The sequence below is a fragment of the Ambystoma mexicanum genome, chromosome 11 (genome assembly GCF_040938575.1).
Source record: "Ambystoma mexicanum isolate Mex_15411 chromosome 11, UKY_AmexF1_1, whole genome shotgun sequence".
In the NCBI taxonomy this organism is placed as follows: Eukaryota; Metazoa; Chordata; class Amphibia; order Caudata; family Ambystomatidae; genus Ambystoma; species Ambystoma mexicanum.
Genome location: NC_090934.1, coordinates 1,478,489,723 through 1,478,505,800, shown reverse-complemented (window position 1 = coordinate 1,478,505,800; position 16,078 = coordinate 1,478,489,723). Strand labels below are relative to the sequence as shown.

The 16,078-nt window shown below is 46.7% G+C and overlaps 1 protein-coding gene across 6 annotated transcripts in view; it reads right to left on the bottom strand.

Moving 5' to 3' along the window:
• MAN2A2 (mannosidase alpha class 2A member 2) overlaps positions 1-16,078 on the bottom strand; it is a 291,925-nt gene that overhangs the window by 57,982 nt on the left and 217,865 nt on the right. For all 6 annotated transcript variants that reach the window (XM_069625193.1, XM_069625189.1, XM_069625190.1 and 3 more), the window contains one exon: positions 11,253-11,375. In XM_069625193.1, coding sequence (XP_069481294.1) covers positions 11,253-11,375 — 123 coding nt within the window. The remainder of the gene's footprint in view (positions 1-11,252; positions 11,376-16,078) is intronic.

Here is a 16,078-nt window from a genome sequence, read left to right as displayed (position 1 = left end):
CCATTCCGGTGAACACAAAAAGCCAGTGCGAGTGGTGAAGGGTGCAGCTAAGCAGCACAGAGAGGGCTAATACAAGATAGGCGAAACGTATACAAATATGCTCTTATGAATGAAAATCGCAGGTTAGCAAAACTACCAAACACACTATTAACCTATGCACATCTATCTTGGTTGCTCTTATGAAAGCGCTCCAGCGATTTACTTTTTAAACAGCTCGATCAGATATTAGTAAACAGTAAATGCAGTTGAGCAAGTGACGGAAACAAAGGGAAGTATTAAATCAGTCAGAATTCAGGTATTTCAAAGAGTAGAAACACACAATTAAGTGGCCTTATAAGAAGGGCATGCACTTAAAAGGCCCTTCCTTCCTTAAGGAGATGTGCCCTAAAAGTCCTAAGTCTCAAATGAGCACTTTGTAAGGGAGTTAGGAGTCTAAAGGATGCAAAACAAGTGTTACCAAAGCCAACATGCAAGTATACATGTCTCAGGTAGTGAAAAACAAAGCAAGCACAGTTGTTAGTGGTCCTCTCCCAATCGCCCCATCTTATGGGAAGCAAAGGGAGGAGGTGGGCTCTTGGTCAGAACTACACCGATGGCGACCATGCAAGGAGAGGTAGATTTAGGAAACTGCACCGTTAAACGATATAAAAGAGGGGGTGCGGTCGGGGGGGGTTAAACCAGGAATGTAACCTCATCCCCAGATTCCATCAGAAACCACTTCGAGACTTCGGGATTTGCTGAGCTATCTAACTCTGTGTATTGTGCGAGAAACCCGAGGGCGTCCTCAAACCTACTCCCCTTGGATCCTCTCCTCAGGTGTACAGGAAAAGGCCATTGCTTTTGGATCCCGACCCTGGGGGTGAAGATGCGAGGGAGGATCACCTGGGTGGAGGATCCTTGGGGAGTGGGGAGAGGATATCCACAGGTGAGACCTGGTACCCTTTTTCCTTATGAGAACCAACCTCGCCCTACCTTTATGGGTTGTTGCAAACCATCTCCCCTCATTTGCTCTCATTCAAACCACCATAGTACTGGGACGAGGAAGAGGTCTGCAGACTGCTGTAAAGGTCAGGCATGTCCTGAGTGCTCCACTAATTACAACCAGGCAATTGACATTATGAACGCACACCTGCAACCTGTCAAGGGGCTGCAGGTGTATAAAAGGTGGAGCGACCAACAGGAGAGAGCCCAGGTCGATGGTTGCGGGCCTGGACGGAGAACCCAGCATCTCATGAGGCAGCCAAGGTGGGTCCTATAGGAGAGACAGAACGCCGGCAGATGACCCCAAGAAGCTGAGGAGCAGACGGGCTGCCGAGAAGGCCACAGGAATGGAAGCCTCAATGGTCAGAAGTCCGCAGCCAGAGCTGCAGACACAGAAAAGAATCTCACGGACAGCGTCCCCAGGGAGAAAGCGGAGCTGCCGGCAACATACAGATAGAAGGTGAAGGGTGAGCGAGTTTCGCGGTCAGAGGAAAGTGTATTGGCGCAGCAGAAGCCAAGAGAACAGCCGCCCAGAGGATGGTAAAAAGGGAAGAGCCATCGAACCAGGGCACTCCTGGGAGCTGTGGGGAAGCCAAATGAAATGCTGAATGAATGAAAAAGTATGTACAAGATTAAATGAACCCAAGGCAACGGGTTCAGAGGAATATTAAGAGCAACAGAGTAAAAGACCAAAGTGATTGAATACAAAACTCAATGAAGGCTTTTGGCAAAGTTATGAGCAGATGATATCCTTAGTGTGAAATACATAGATCGCATATTGAAAGCAAAGCACGAAACGTATGAAATACAGTGGAAAGCAAGTATGAAACAATACGAGAAAGTATGACAGCACGGTGGTGAAGGAACAAGAACTCCACAAAGTGATCTGTGCGTAAAAACACATTGTGACCAAATCAAGAGACTAGGAAAGGAAAGAACACAGTGTGGCAAGGCCAAGAGGTTGGCAAGGAAAAGTCAGGGGAGTGTGAACCATCACACAGGTACAGATACAGAAGAACCTGTGTGGGCTAATGAGCCTAGGGATACCTGGCTGCGCGCCTGTAACGGGTGCCCCGTGTGGTCCAACAACTGCGGCTAGACCAGGGAAACCACAATTGTGAAAGCCAAAGAGGTTGCTGGCGTGAAACAGGAGAAAGCAATCTGATTGAACTATTAAGAAACCAGAAGGAATGTAAAGCTGATCTGGAGCTGTGAAAGATTGATAACATCTACAAGTTGACAGTGTTGAACTTGGGGACGGGAACCCCGAGACTTTGTGGAACTGTCTTGAATTTTGGGAAGGGGAGCTGAAAAGTAAGCAAGAGCTGGAAGAGGCTCAGAACTTTGGCTTGAAACATTATTTCTTTTGTTGCTGACATAATGTTTAGCTTCAGTTGTGAGAGCAAGTACAGGTTTTGGACACAGGCAGACTTAAGTTGAACTTTCTGACTCTGGCTTTCCTTAGTTTCTTTAGGCCATGACACCCCCCCCGCCCCCCACCCCTCCCTCCCCAGGGCAAGTTACGCTTTTAACCATCCTGACATTTGAGTTAATAAATCATTTCTGTTTGAACTTTGAATCTGTATGCTGTGTCTTGCTTCATGATGCCTTCACAATTGGTTCAGTTGGAGGGAGTCCAGGGGGTTGCTGGTGTACAAGTCTCTTTCAGCGTTAGGATTTGGGTTCAGCTAGTCGGCGGTTCTGTGCTCTGACGAGACTATTCCTAAGAATGGACAGGTAAACGACCCCCTGGCATGACATGAAGACTGCCATAATGATGCTTATTACATTAGGGAACCCTCCCCCACTCCCGACACGATACAGGCAGGACGCAGCGAAGACACCACAATCAGGCAGTAGAAATCAACCCTTGTGGTGAAGACAAAGAAGCAGGCCCTGAAAGCCCCCTCTTTGTGCTGGAGAGCTGCATCTGCAAGGGCCGACCTCTGTACTCACCAGATGAGGATCTCCAGAGTCCCAAGTCCAAACGGTGGGATGGCGACCGGTGTAGCGAGATAGCCCAGATGTGAGCTACTCAGTCCACAGGGTGCTCCCAGGACACGCTCAAGAGCTTTGTTTGTTTGTTTATTATTTATAATGAGCTCAGGACCCAGAGGTATCAAGGCGCAGCAGTTACATGATAATGCGAAGCTTAGCTACAGGAGTTAGTTGTGAGACATAAATTACATAACAAGATACATTTACAGAATTTACAGGCATTGTGTGCAGTGTTGTGGTTATCCTTAACGGTAGCATATAGTAAGTCTTGGATATAAAATACAGTTCTTTCAAATAGCAGGGCTCACAATATTTACAATTGTTGTATACAAGGCGGCAGATAGGGTAGCAGGATAGTCGTCATTAAATACAGTTCAGATGACATCAAGAGATGCAATAGTCATTTGCTTTCAGCCACAGGATGGTATTGGTTCTAAAGTTGAGGTAGGGTTGGTCCATTCTCAGAGCAGAGGGCAGGGAGTTCCATAATTTAGCCGCTTTAACGGGGAAGCTATTGCCTCCGATTGTGGTTAATTTGTATTTGGGGATGGTCAGTCGGTCCCCGTTTACGGATCTAGAGGGTCTTAAGGAAGTCTGTTTATGCAAACTCTCAGAGAAGTAGATGGGTGCAGCGTTATTGAAAGATTTGTGAGTGAGTGACAAGGTTTTTAGAAGGATCTTGTCATTGGTTCGGAGCCAATTATTCTGTCGTCTATCTTGAGATTTTTCTGATGATGGATTTGTTGGAGCCTATGTACATGGCATTGCAATAATCCAAGCGGGACAGGATGAGTGCTCTGGCCAGGATGGTATAGCTGTTATTGGTGAGAAATGGCTTACCTGTTCTTATAAGTTTGCACATATAGACTGTAGAGGACTCTAGCGTGTTCACCTGTTTGGGAAATGAAAGCGTGGAGTCAAGGTAAAAACCTAGTGTTTTTACCTCATGTGCTACCTTAATGCAGTTACCATCTATTATAAATGATGAGTAGTCGGGTACCAGTTTTTTTTAGATTGGTTTGGGTGCCCAGGATGAAGAGTTCTGTTTTATCATCATTCAGGCATAGACCATGTGTGGCCATCCATGCCTGGATGATGATGTACACTCTGTTCACCAAGGCCAATTCCTTGTCATAATACCCAGAAAGTGGGAGGAGGATCTGAGTATCACCTGCATAGTTGGTTTAGATGATACCAAGATGGTCCAGATCGTCGAAAAGGGGCTTGGTGAATATGTTGTACAGTGTAGGTGAGACGCAAGATCCCTGTGGGACACCACAAGTGATGGGTATGGGGTCTGCAGCGGCAGAGGGTGAGAAGACCCTCATGGTTCTGCCACTTAAGAAGGACCTAATCCAGGTTTTGGCGTCCTTCGAGAAGTGTGCGGCTGTGTCAAGATGGTTACATAATATTGTATGGTCCACCAGGTCGAACGCAGCTGAGAGGTCTAGGAGGAGGAGCAGGGCTGATTTGCCGTTGTCTCTAAGTTCGTCGACCTGGGTCTTGAGATCAATCAGGGCAGTCTCTGTCCCATGTTGTGGGCGGAAACCTGACTGTCTAGCTCCTAGTAGGTGGTGTTGTTCCAAATATGTTTGAATTTGTGTATAGGCTACCTTGTCTAATATTTGTAGAAGAAAAGGGACTGTGGTGATTGGCCTGTAGGTGGTAGGTGTTGAGGGATCTAGCGTTGTTTTTTTTAAGAGTGGAAGTACCCAAGATTGTTTAAGGTTCGTGGGTATAGCGCCGGTGGTAAAGGAAGCATGAATGTGCTTCGATATGAAGGGTGAAAGTTCTCGAGCCGCGTCCTTGATGAGCTGTGACGGGCAGAGATCACCCTGACAGTTGGATGGTTTGAGGGACAGAATATTTCTTTCTACCTCAAGAATGGAGACTTTAGAGAAGTTGAATCTGGTAGGTTGGGCTTCAGCTGTGATCCTAATAGTTTTGGGAGGTGGTGGGTTAGTTAAAGAGTTTTTCTTTTGGGATATTTTATGTTGTAGAGTGGACATTTTGTTAGCCAGTGCAAGTTGGATGTTTGAACACAATTTTTTTTATCTTTATTGCATGTATCTGGTATAGTGATTGGGATCTCTAATTCTTTGAGAATTGTGAATAATTCTTTCATATTGGAATTGGCTTGAGAGATTCGAGAGTCGTAAGAAACCCGCTTAGCTAGGCAAATTTCTTTTTTATATAGGGATGAGAGTTTGGAGAGCTTTAATTTGTTGGTTTCCGAAGGTAGTAGTTTCCAGGAAGCCTCGCAATTTCTTTTTTGTTGCCTTAGGTTTTTTTTAGGAAAGGTGTAAACCATTTCTTCAGATGGCTTTTAGGTTTGCTTGGTCTGAGTTTGAGGGGGGGCAATCTGGTTCAAGGAGGAAGCCATCATTTTGTTGAATTCCTCAACCAGGCTCTCTGGGTCAGCACTGTCGGGAAGTGCATTAAGGCTGGGGAGTAAGGCAGGGATAAGCCTGTCTGCTGTAATGCTCTTTTTATTTCTAGTAAGTGTGGGAGGAGCCATGGGGGGAGGAGTGGGTAGGGGTCTATCAGTGGAAAGTGTAAATGAGATGAGGCAGTGGTCGGTCCAGGCTAGCGGTGAGATAGAGAGGATGTTAGCGTGCCAGTTGTGATCTGCCACCCAATCTAGTATTCTCCTTTTGTTGTGAGTAGGGGTAGTACTTTTTTGAGTGAAGCCTAGTTCTACTAGTATATTAGCTAATGCCAGGGCAGGCAAATCTGATGGGTCGTTGAAACCCTGATTGGAGTCTCCTAATAGTGATTGCGTCGAGTTTTTGGGGTTGTTAGCTGTGTTGATGTCATCCTCAAATTTCCGATTGGGCCCGGGGGGCGGTATATCAAGTGTATATTAAGTGGTTGAGAGTTGTTCAAAGGTATTTTGACTTACAGTGCTTCACACGATTGGAAATCGTGAAGGGGGGCAAGTCTCATGGCAAGACTACTTTTGCAGATAATGGCAATACCTCCTCCTCTAGTTCCTTGTCTGTCTTGTCTCAAAATAGTACAGGAGTCTGGGACAGCTAGCATGAGCATAGGGCCTGCTGCGGCAAGTAACCATGTCTCGGTGATGGCGAGAAAGTCTAGGATGTCCCTCAGGATCAGGTCTGCGATCTCAGTGGCATGTGCTACTAGAGATCTGGAGTATATTAGAGCTTCTCTGATAGGCAGGCTAGTGGGGGCTGTAGTTGCTGGGTGGGGGGCTGGTTGGTCACTGAGGTTCACGTGTAGGGGTGTGCAGCTTTTTGACTTAGGAGGGTGGTTATTTGCTGACTCGGTAGTAGCCGGCATTTTGGGAGTCCTTTTCCCTATAGAGGTGGGTAGCGAACTGCTAGGTGGCTCGTATATTTTAGCTAGTCTAGCTCTAAGGCGAGTGTTCCTAGATTCCGTGGAGCAAGGATTGCTCGGGGGTTGGTGTATACAATTGTCCCTGGCTGGAGGTTGATTGGTTGTCATGATGTTGAGTCAAGTGTAGTTACGGGTAAGTCTCTAGGGGCTTGTGTGTGGCAACTGACGGGGCAGAGTGAGAGACTAAATATGAACAGGGAGAAGCAGATAAGGTGCCCGATTACTTTGACAGTGATCATACTGAGGCTAGGTGAGTGGCTTTAAGTTGCTGGTTCAAGGTTTCTGGTACAGGGCCGATACAGTGGTTTGACAGGATATAACTGTAGGCTGGTGCACTGTCAAGAAGCTCTTTAGGCTGCAATACAGTGGTCGGGCAAGATGCGGCTATATGCTAGGTACAAATGAATACAAGTCAGGGCTGCTAGGTACAAATGAATAAAAGTCAGGGCTGCTAGATACAAATGCGATGCAAGTTAAGACTGTTGGGTGCAAGTGAGATGCAAGTCAGGACTGTTAGGTGCAAGTGATAAGCAAATCAAGGCTGCTAGGTACAAATGAGATACAATTGAAATAGAAATCAGGAGGGCTGCTAGGTACAAATGAGATGCAAGTCAGGACTGTTAGGTTCAAGTGATAAGCAAATCAAGGCTGCTAGGTACAAATGAGATACAATTGAAATACAGATCAGGGCTGCTAGGTACAAATGAGATACAATTGAAATAGAAATCAGGGCTGCTAGGTACAAATGAGATGCAAATCAGGACTGTTGGGTACAAATGAGATACAATTGAAATACAGATCAGGGCTGCTAGGTACAAATGAGATACAATTGAAATAGAAATCAGGGCTGCTAGGTACAAATGAGATGCAAGTCAGGACTGTTAGGTGCAAATGAGATGCAAGTCAGGATTGTTAGGTGCAAGTGAGATGCAAGTCAGGACTGTTAGGTGCAAGTGAGATGCAAGTCAGGACTGTTAGGTGCAAGTGATAAGCAAATCAAGGCTGCTAGGTACAAATGAGATACAATTGAAATACAGATCAGGGCTGCTAGGTACAAATGAGATACAATTGAAATACAGATCAGGGCTGCTAGGTACAAATGGGATGCAAGTCAGGGCTGCAGGACAATGGTTAGGCAGGATACCCTGTATGCTAAGGCATATGCAGTGTGCAATTTAGGGCAAAGGAGCAAGGTCAGAATCGCGGCAATTTTGGGCTAAATAGATGGTGAATAATGCACACATGCAAGTAGTTATGTATCCGTGAGTACATATATGAGGGCGGGAGGGCAGGCAGATGGTAAACAAGAGGAAACACATATCCCGATCACCTTCTTAGTTGTGCCATGTTAGGTTGCACATTTTCATACCGGATATTTATCAGTGTGTGCTCTCAGGCAGCCACTCATGTCCGTCAAGTGAAACGTCGCTTGGCTGTGGGTGCAGGAGCTATGAAGTGCAGGACCCTCGAGCAGGGGTTGAGGCTGGTTGTTCCAACTCGTCATGGGGTTGAAGCACCAATGCAGGAGGCCTTCAGAAGATCAGACAAAAATGGAGGGATTTGCCAGGACTTGGCTGAAGGCAATGCTGGTTGGCTGCACAGATGATTCAAGAGTGTCCAACAGGATGCTCCTCTTCTAAAGGGTCTGGGCATCAAGGACAATCTGAGGAATTGCTGTAGTCGTTCGCTTAAAGTTGCCCCTGAGCCCAACAATATTATGAAGGATCTGCACCATTCAAATCGGTAGAATCTGTCCAGACATGGACAGTCTACGGCCACCACCTCTGACCAAAACAAACACTTTGGCCAGGATGTGAACTTGAACGAGACGGTCCGAGTGTCCACATTTGGCCACAAACACATACCTTTGCCTTTCCTGGGAAAGGACTTACCATATATGCCAAATCTGGCCATGAGAGGGTAGGAAGAAGGGTAAAATACAAGCTCAGCAAAGGACAAGGTATTTGGTGATCTAAAAGGGATGATGCAGTAAAATGCAAACATGCACATGAGGAAAGGAAAAAACATGGTAGAAAAATATTTGCTGCCACCACCCCATCCTGAACACATCATGCAAGTAACAGATTGTTACTTAAAACAAAAGAAAAAGGGATACAAAGTACCTCTACCGCACCCCACTTTAAGATGATATATGTAACGCAAAACAAAGAATTACGATCCGGGATATAGCCCCCAGCTCTGATAGGCGTAGGGACTGATCAGTGCCCCCACAACAGATTTGCTGAGCAAGGTAATTAAAGCAAAAAAGCCTTCAACACCAAACGTCAGGACAGGTTTGAAACAGCAAAGGCTGATTTCTGAAATCACTCCTTTGCCACTGGAACATTCCTCTCCCCCTTAAGCACTCTCTTGTGCGACCCCTTCTAAAGAAGCCCTCTGCCGATCCTTCCTCTCTGGCTAACTATCACCCGATCTCCATCACTCCTTTCCTGGACAAAGTCTTGGAAAAGCTGGCCATCTCCCAGCTTACTCTCCACACTGGATCTGTGGGTTGCCTTCATGACCACCAGTCTGGCTTCAGAGCTGTCGGAAGCACGGAAACTGCTCTCCTAACACCCATGAAGACTTGCTCTCCAATCTGGACTCTGATCTCCCTTCTGTCCTCATTCTCCTTGATCTGTCCTGTGCTTTTGACACAGTCAACCATGCCATTCTGCTGAATCGTCTCCGGGACAACCTTGGTATGTATTACTGATCAGGCCCTGGCCTGGTTGACCTCTTTTCTCACCGACCAACTCTCAGGTCCAACTGGAGTCTTTCCTCTCTTCTATATCTCCCTCTACTTGTGGTGTTCCCCAGGGGTCTAAGCTCTCTCCCTTGCTCTCAACCACCACCTCTTGCCCACTGCATTGCTACTTTCTGCTCCAATTTTCAATGTTATACGAATGACACTCGGCTCTCTTATAGGCTCCCCTCAGCCACCTCTGTTTCTTCTCTCATACCAGACTGCGTGTCTGCTATCCAGGAGGGGTGTGCCACCAGTGATCTCTGACTTAATGGCAGTAAGACTGAGATCCTCCTCTTTGGGACACCCGTTCCCTCCTTTCCTCTCTGGCCGCCCACTCTGGGCCCTCTTCCTGCTCCTTCCTGTGAGGCTAAGAACCTTGGTGTCATCTTAGACTCCACCCTCTTCTTCTCTCCTCACATCTCTGACGTCTCCAAGTCAAACTATCAGCTGCACCTCCTCAGAGGTATTCTTCCTTTTCTCACTTTCCCCCAGAAGCTCACTGTCTCCACAGCTCTGGTCCTCTCTAGGCTGGACTATTGCAACAGCCTCTTTCTAAATCTTCCTGCCTCTACTCTTCGACCTTTACAACTTATCCAGAACAGGACTGTGAGACTTGCCTTGGCCTATCTCTCCAGCTCTGAAATCTCTTCACTGGCTCCCCATGGCTGCAAGGATCAAGTTCAAGACACTCTGCATCGTCCACAGGGCTTCCAGGGACCGCTGTACCTCCAACTTTCTCTTCCAAAACATCTTCCTTCTCAAGCTCTCTGCTCATCCACCTTCAACTCTCTGAGAGTCAGACGCTTCTCCAAGCAGAGAGTTGGGGGCAGATCCATCTTCTGGGCCAGGGCCTCCCTCTGGAACAGCCTCCCTGCCTTTCTCAAACTTGAGCAGAACTCCCTACGGTTTCGGAAGCAACTCAAGACCTTTCTTTTCGCTTCCGCTTTCTCTCTTCCTCTCGCCTGCTGATGCTCCCTACTGCTCCGCGCACTGGTCACCTGGTCACCCTCTGAACTCGGGCCCAGGCTCCTGCATGTCCAGTTGCCCTTGTACTGCCTCTGGGCACCCCAGCACTTACGGGTCTGTATATGCAACCCTACAGTCCCTTCTCTCGGCACTTATGAGCCACCCGGTGGCTGCCCTTGTGAGTTTACTGCACTTCACTCCCCTCCCCCTGGCACTTTTCCCCTTCCCTCTTCCCCGCACTTGAGCGATTTGAATGACACAAGGCCTATTAAGATTGTTATTTTGTCCTCCTTTTGTTTCCCCCCTCCTTGTCTTGTCGCGCCTAGAAACACTTGTTTACAGGCATGTTATAAATGCCATATCATATCAAACAGTTGGGGTTCCATAGATGTCTATGGAGGGAAAGTAGCAAAAAAGTAAATATTTCCTAACAGCGAGACATCTACTTTTCCTGAACAAGGGATTTGTATGTTCATCCTTGGGATTACCTCCCTGTTGCCAAGGACGAAATACCTCGTCATTGGCACTTAAGGAGTTAATGAAAGAGAAAACGTTAGAAGGTATTGAATGGTGAAATACCGAAATCACCAAAAAAGGCCTTGGCACTGGGGGTGGAAACCCATGGCAGTTAAGTGGTTAAAAGAATGTTTAGGTAACACAAAATCAATTAGATAGTGTAGTTGCACAATTAGTTTGTGACACTGTAACAGGGCAATAATCGAAAGAAAGTGCCATTAAGTGACACAAAGTGAAGCCATGCGCTTTCCATGCTTTTTAACCGATGAAAAGATGCCATCAGTGGATAGTTCGGCAGAATTATTTTAATGCAAGTTGCATGTGGTATTGCATATATAGTTAGCTTCAGGCAGAACATTTTCTTTAAATGTTTTCCCCTTCTAATAGCAATGTTAACAATAAAAAAAAGAAAATGACACCAGAGAGGGGAAACCCAAACGTAATAATTTAAAGTTTACATCGACTCCTAGTCGATTTGTGTGGAAATGAGGAATTTGCGTAAGCGGCACTGTGATCTGCTTGCACGATAACGAAACTGCACATTCTGGGAACTCTCATCTATTCATCTTCAATTCTAGACAGGTTTCACACTAGTAACAATGGGATTCAGGTATGCTCTGGCAAATCGCTTAAATCGATTCCTAAATTCTGACATTCAAGATAACACAAATGCACTTCCTACCTTGGCCTCTCCATCAGGCAGGAACAGGTACGCACCACTTTTGTCCTTGGAAGTTCGGGTTCCGTAGATCAGAAAGTCCATTTTAACCTTGTGTTCCTGCTCTTCGCCCACTCTTTTTATACTCTACAAAATAAATCAAGTTTATAGATTAAAAGATGATTGTCGAAAGACCTTGGGAAGAACACAACTTCCTGAATCGAGGTACGATCCATGGAAGATAGGGCAGAGTGGTTCATATGATTTGCATCTGTACTAAATGTATTATATATCATAGATACGGTTAAGAATATGTGTCTGTGGTGTTTCAGAAAATAACATTTCCCGATAACATTTGAACCCTTCTCTGCAAAATTCTGAAACACTGCCACACTACAATTTGGAGAAACCTGCCCCTACATGGAAAATATAATTTGTCATGGACCAATTCATATTTTATAAGAAAGTTGTTTAATTGTGTTCCGACCATTTTTAACAAGGGCTTTTCCCATAGGGCCCAGTTGTTAGAGAGTTTTACACAAGTTACTGTCTGTGACAGAACTTTGAAAAGCCCACATTAGAGGACAAGGTTGTACCCCTTCGGTTTAGCATGAACTACCAAAAGGTTTGGTAGCCGTGGCTGAGCCGCAAGGCTTAGTCTAGGAGGGATGAGGGCTGTAGTGAGGCAGACACTACTTAGTGTGTCAGTGTTTCTTTGAACAGATTGTATGCTCTAGCAGTTATAGAAAAAATAGTCATTTATTTGATTTACACTATGGCTTTAGAAATAAGTTATGTAAGTATTATTCACACAGTAATATCAAAGTAGAATAAAAGGTAGCACACTTGAAATCAAATGTCAAGCAACAGAAAGGGGAAACTACTGAAACAATCAAGCAAACTTTAGATCAACCCCCATTTTGCCCTTGCCCCCTCAAACCATTCCCCTAATGCTGCCCTGGGGATCTGTGGCGATTCGTACCTGCGGCAGGGCTTCACCGGGCAAACCAACGGTCCAGGAGTTGCAACAGTCGTCTTCTTCCAGCTCGTCTTCGGTTCTTTCGTTCCAGTGGTCGACTCTGCCTTCCAAGCCAAGAGACTTGCCTTTAAAACAGTTTTCTCCCATTCATTCCAGTCTAGCTGTCACTCAACCAGCAGGGTGGCTGTCCTTGCCGGACAGTCAGCCAGCCAATCACGCCAGAGTGCATTTGGGTCTCCTAGGAGACCAAGCACACAGAGTTTCGGGCACCTCCCTCACTTCCTGCCCACACCAGACACTCAGACGCCAGGGGCAGACTCCAGTCCTGAAGCCCACCAAAGGCATAGAAAGAAAAGGGACCAAACCTAGTTTGACGCGCAGAGACAAACACCAGAAGGACATTTCCACAAAGAAACAGTGAAAGAAGATCACCGGGATCTGTTTTTACAGAGGGGTCTCATGCGCCATATTGAAAACTATAGCTCTCGCTGTCATGACCCACAGAACGCGCCCCTTCTGGACTTCCTGGTCCTTATCGCGGCGGGGCTTGCATTCAGTGTTTTCCCCAACATGGCCGTATCACGTGACACGCCTCGCACCAGCCTTCATGGTGGACGTAGTACGTCCCATAAATATGTTACGGCCCCGCGCGTCTCAACGCTATCAACAGGTAATGACTAGACGTGCACTTCGCAGCTTGGCGAGCCCTTCTGTTATCCAAGTTCCTGGACCCTTATTCCCACTCCTTCCACCCTCTCCACCCTCTCCTTTCCACCCTGTTCCTGGAATCCACGTATCCTTGCGACCGTTTCTTACTTCCTGGACATCCTGAACCCGCGAGTATCCTGGAACGCTGAACGCACGCTGGAGTCGGAAGAGAGTCGTGCCGGCCTGTACAAAACCTGATCCGCCCGCAAGAAGAATCTTCCTGAGGATCCCTGCAAGAAGCGATCTCAGGTGAGACAGGGGGAGCTTCACGACAGTTTGAGACGCCGAACGACCGGTATTGAAACCGATATGGAAAAGGCCGTCCAGGATCTCATGCGTGGCATGAAAGAACTAACAACCGAGATGCAGAACTTAAAAGCGGAGAATTGCGCATTAAAGCAACTTGTTTTGTCTCGCGATTCCGCTACAAAAGAGTGTGTTACTGGGTGGTGTCGTAGACAAGTATGATGGGTCTGCAAAATCCCTTCGTGGATTCCTGGACTCCTGTTTGGTGCACTTTACCTTTAAGCCCTATTATTTTTCAACTTCCAGGGCAAAGGTGGGCTTTATAATCTCGCACCTCGCAGGAAATGCATTGACTTGGGCTACTCCCTTAGTCAATTCTGGAGATGCCCTCCTAGATGATTATGACGGATTCATACAGGCTCTCAAAACCATGTTCGACCGCCCAGAACAGGTTTATAGTGCCTAGGAACACCTACTTGACTTTCGGCAAGGATCCCAGGACATGCTAACCCATGTCACAAGATTCAAACAATTGGCCAAGGAAGCAGATTGGTCCTCAGAAGCAAGTTTCACTCTCTTCCGTAGGGGCCTAAACGAGGAAATAAAAGATGAATTAGCCAGAGTGGCTCGTCCTAGCTCATTCCAGGCTCTTATGGATTTAGCCATGCAGATAGACTTTCGTATCCAGGAAAGAAAGGCAGAGAGAAAAAAGACCAAGATGCCCTTCCAGAAAAGTTCTCTTGAGACTTCAGTAAAAACTGATCCTGTTCCAAACCCTGACACTGACCCGGAACCCATGCAAATAGGAGCCTTCCGTGGACCCATTTCCCCACAAGAAAGGATGAGAAGGATCCACACAGGCTTGTGCATGTATTGTGCATCGGATAAACACCTGGTTAGAGAATGTCCTCTACCCCCTCCACGGCGTTCGGGAAACGCCAGCTCCCGATCCTAGATGGAGCGAGGTGTCGAGAGAGAGATGTTTGCTCCACATCTATTCCATTCTTGAACTCTCCTGGACAGAACAACCTAGTGGTTCTACAAGACTTCTTATCGTTATCAAAGAAGGAGACCTACCCCATCCTGGCCTTGGTGGATTGTGGGGCTATGGGAGTATTCATTGATCAAGATTGAGTCTTTAAGCACCACATTCGATATGAAGCCTGGGGTGTAATGCAACCTGTGGAGGTAATTGATGGAAGACCCCTCAGTTCAGGACCCATATCCTTGCAGACCAAGGAAATACAACTTTCAATAAACCATCACCAGGAATTGATCAAGTTTGATATTATAAAATCAGCCCACTACCCCATGGTACTAGGCATACCCTGGTTGCAGAAACACAATCCATACATCAATTGGACAGCAGGATCCTTGTTTCTTGGTCCAGAGTATTCTGTCTCATTGTTTATCCCCAGATCCCTCCTCGATATCGTCTGAAAGTAATCCAGCAGATCAACAAGAGGCGCTCATGGTTTCCAATATTATTCAGGTCCCAAAGGCCTATCAAAGTTATGCTGATGTGTTTTCCAGACGTGGGTCCCGTGCCTGCTGGGCCTAGAGACCCAAGCTACTCCTCACTGATGAGCCCCAACAAGGGCGAAACATGTTTGGGGATGCTTGTGGTCTCGTGCAGAAGGGATGTGGCCTAGCAGTTCGGGCTGGACTGCCCCTTTTGGGGTGGGGCCAAGCCTGATTTGCATATGGTCTTTCCCTTCTGTAATGGCTTGGCAGGCCAAGAACGGTGGTCTGGAGGGTTGCCCAGAGCATTGCCAGTGGTTAAGATTAAGTCTAAACCTTCCAGCCATCACCTCTTTGTTTTTGCGATGTGTTTTCAACTGCCATAGTTCAGGCTCTACCCCCTCACAGACCTGAAAACTGTGCCATAGACACAGAGCCTTCAGCAGTGATTCCCTTTGGGAGGATGTTTATCCTATCCAAACCTGAAAAAAGGCCCTCCGAGAATACTTGGATACCAACCTTGAAAATGGCACCATAAGACCATCAAAATCCCCAGCTGGAGCCTCGCTGTTCTTTGTTCCCAAGAAGGACACCAAGGAACTTAGACCTTGCCTCGATTATCGTGGATTAAATCAATGCACCCTCAAGGACCGTTACCCCTTACCCTTAATCTCGGATATCCTGGAAGCGGTGAGAGGTGCTGTAATCTTCACGAAACTGGATCGGAGGGGTGCCTATCATCGGATTCGTATCAAGGAAGGAGCCGAATGGAAAACAGCCTTTAGAACACCTTTTGGACACTTCGAATATCTGGTCATGCCCTTTGGACTTGCTAATGCCCCTGCAGTCTCAACGATTCATGGATAGGGTGTTCTCCGACATGTTGTTTCTCTTCGTCATCGTCTACCTGGACGATATCTTGATTTACTCCAAGGACCTTTTAAAGCATGAAGAGCATGTAAAGGCAGTTTTACGACGACTACATGAACACAGACTCCTAGCCAAACCTGAGAAATGCCTGTTTCACGTTACTTCTGTTCATTATCTAGGATTTGTCCTTAGTCCAGAAGGAATTGGTATGGATCATTCGAAGGTAAAGGCCATACTATCTTGGCCGGCTCCCACTTCCGTAAAACAAGTTCAATCCTTCCTGGGGCTTGCCAATGTCTATCGAAAGTTCATACGCACCTTTTCCGAGATTGTTCAACCAATCATCGCTCTCTTGAAGAAAGACACTCCCTTTCTCTGGTCTGCACCTCAAGACAAGGCATTCCAACGCCTAAAAACAGAGTTTACTCAAGCCCCCATCCTAGCCCAACTCAACATTAATCGGCCATTCTTAGTGGAGGCGGATGCCTCTAACTATGCCATAGGAGCAGTCTTGGAGCAAGAATTTGAGGACAAGTTGGAACACCCCATTGCTTACCTTTCACGACCCCTGACTCCCAGTGAGACA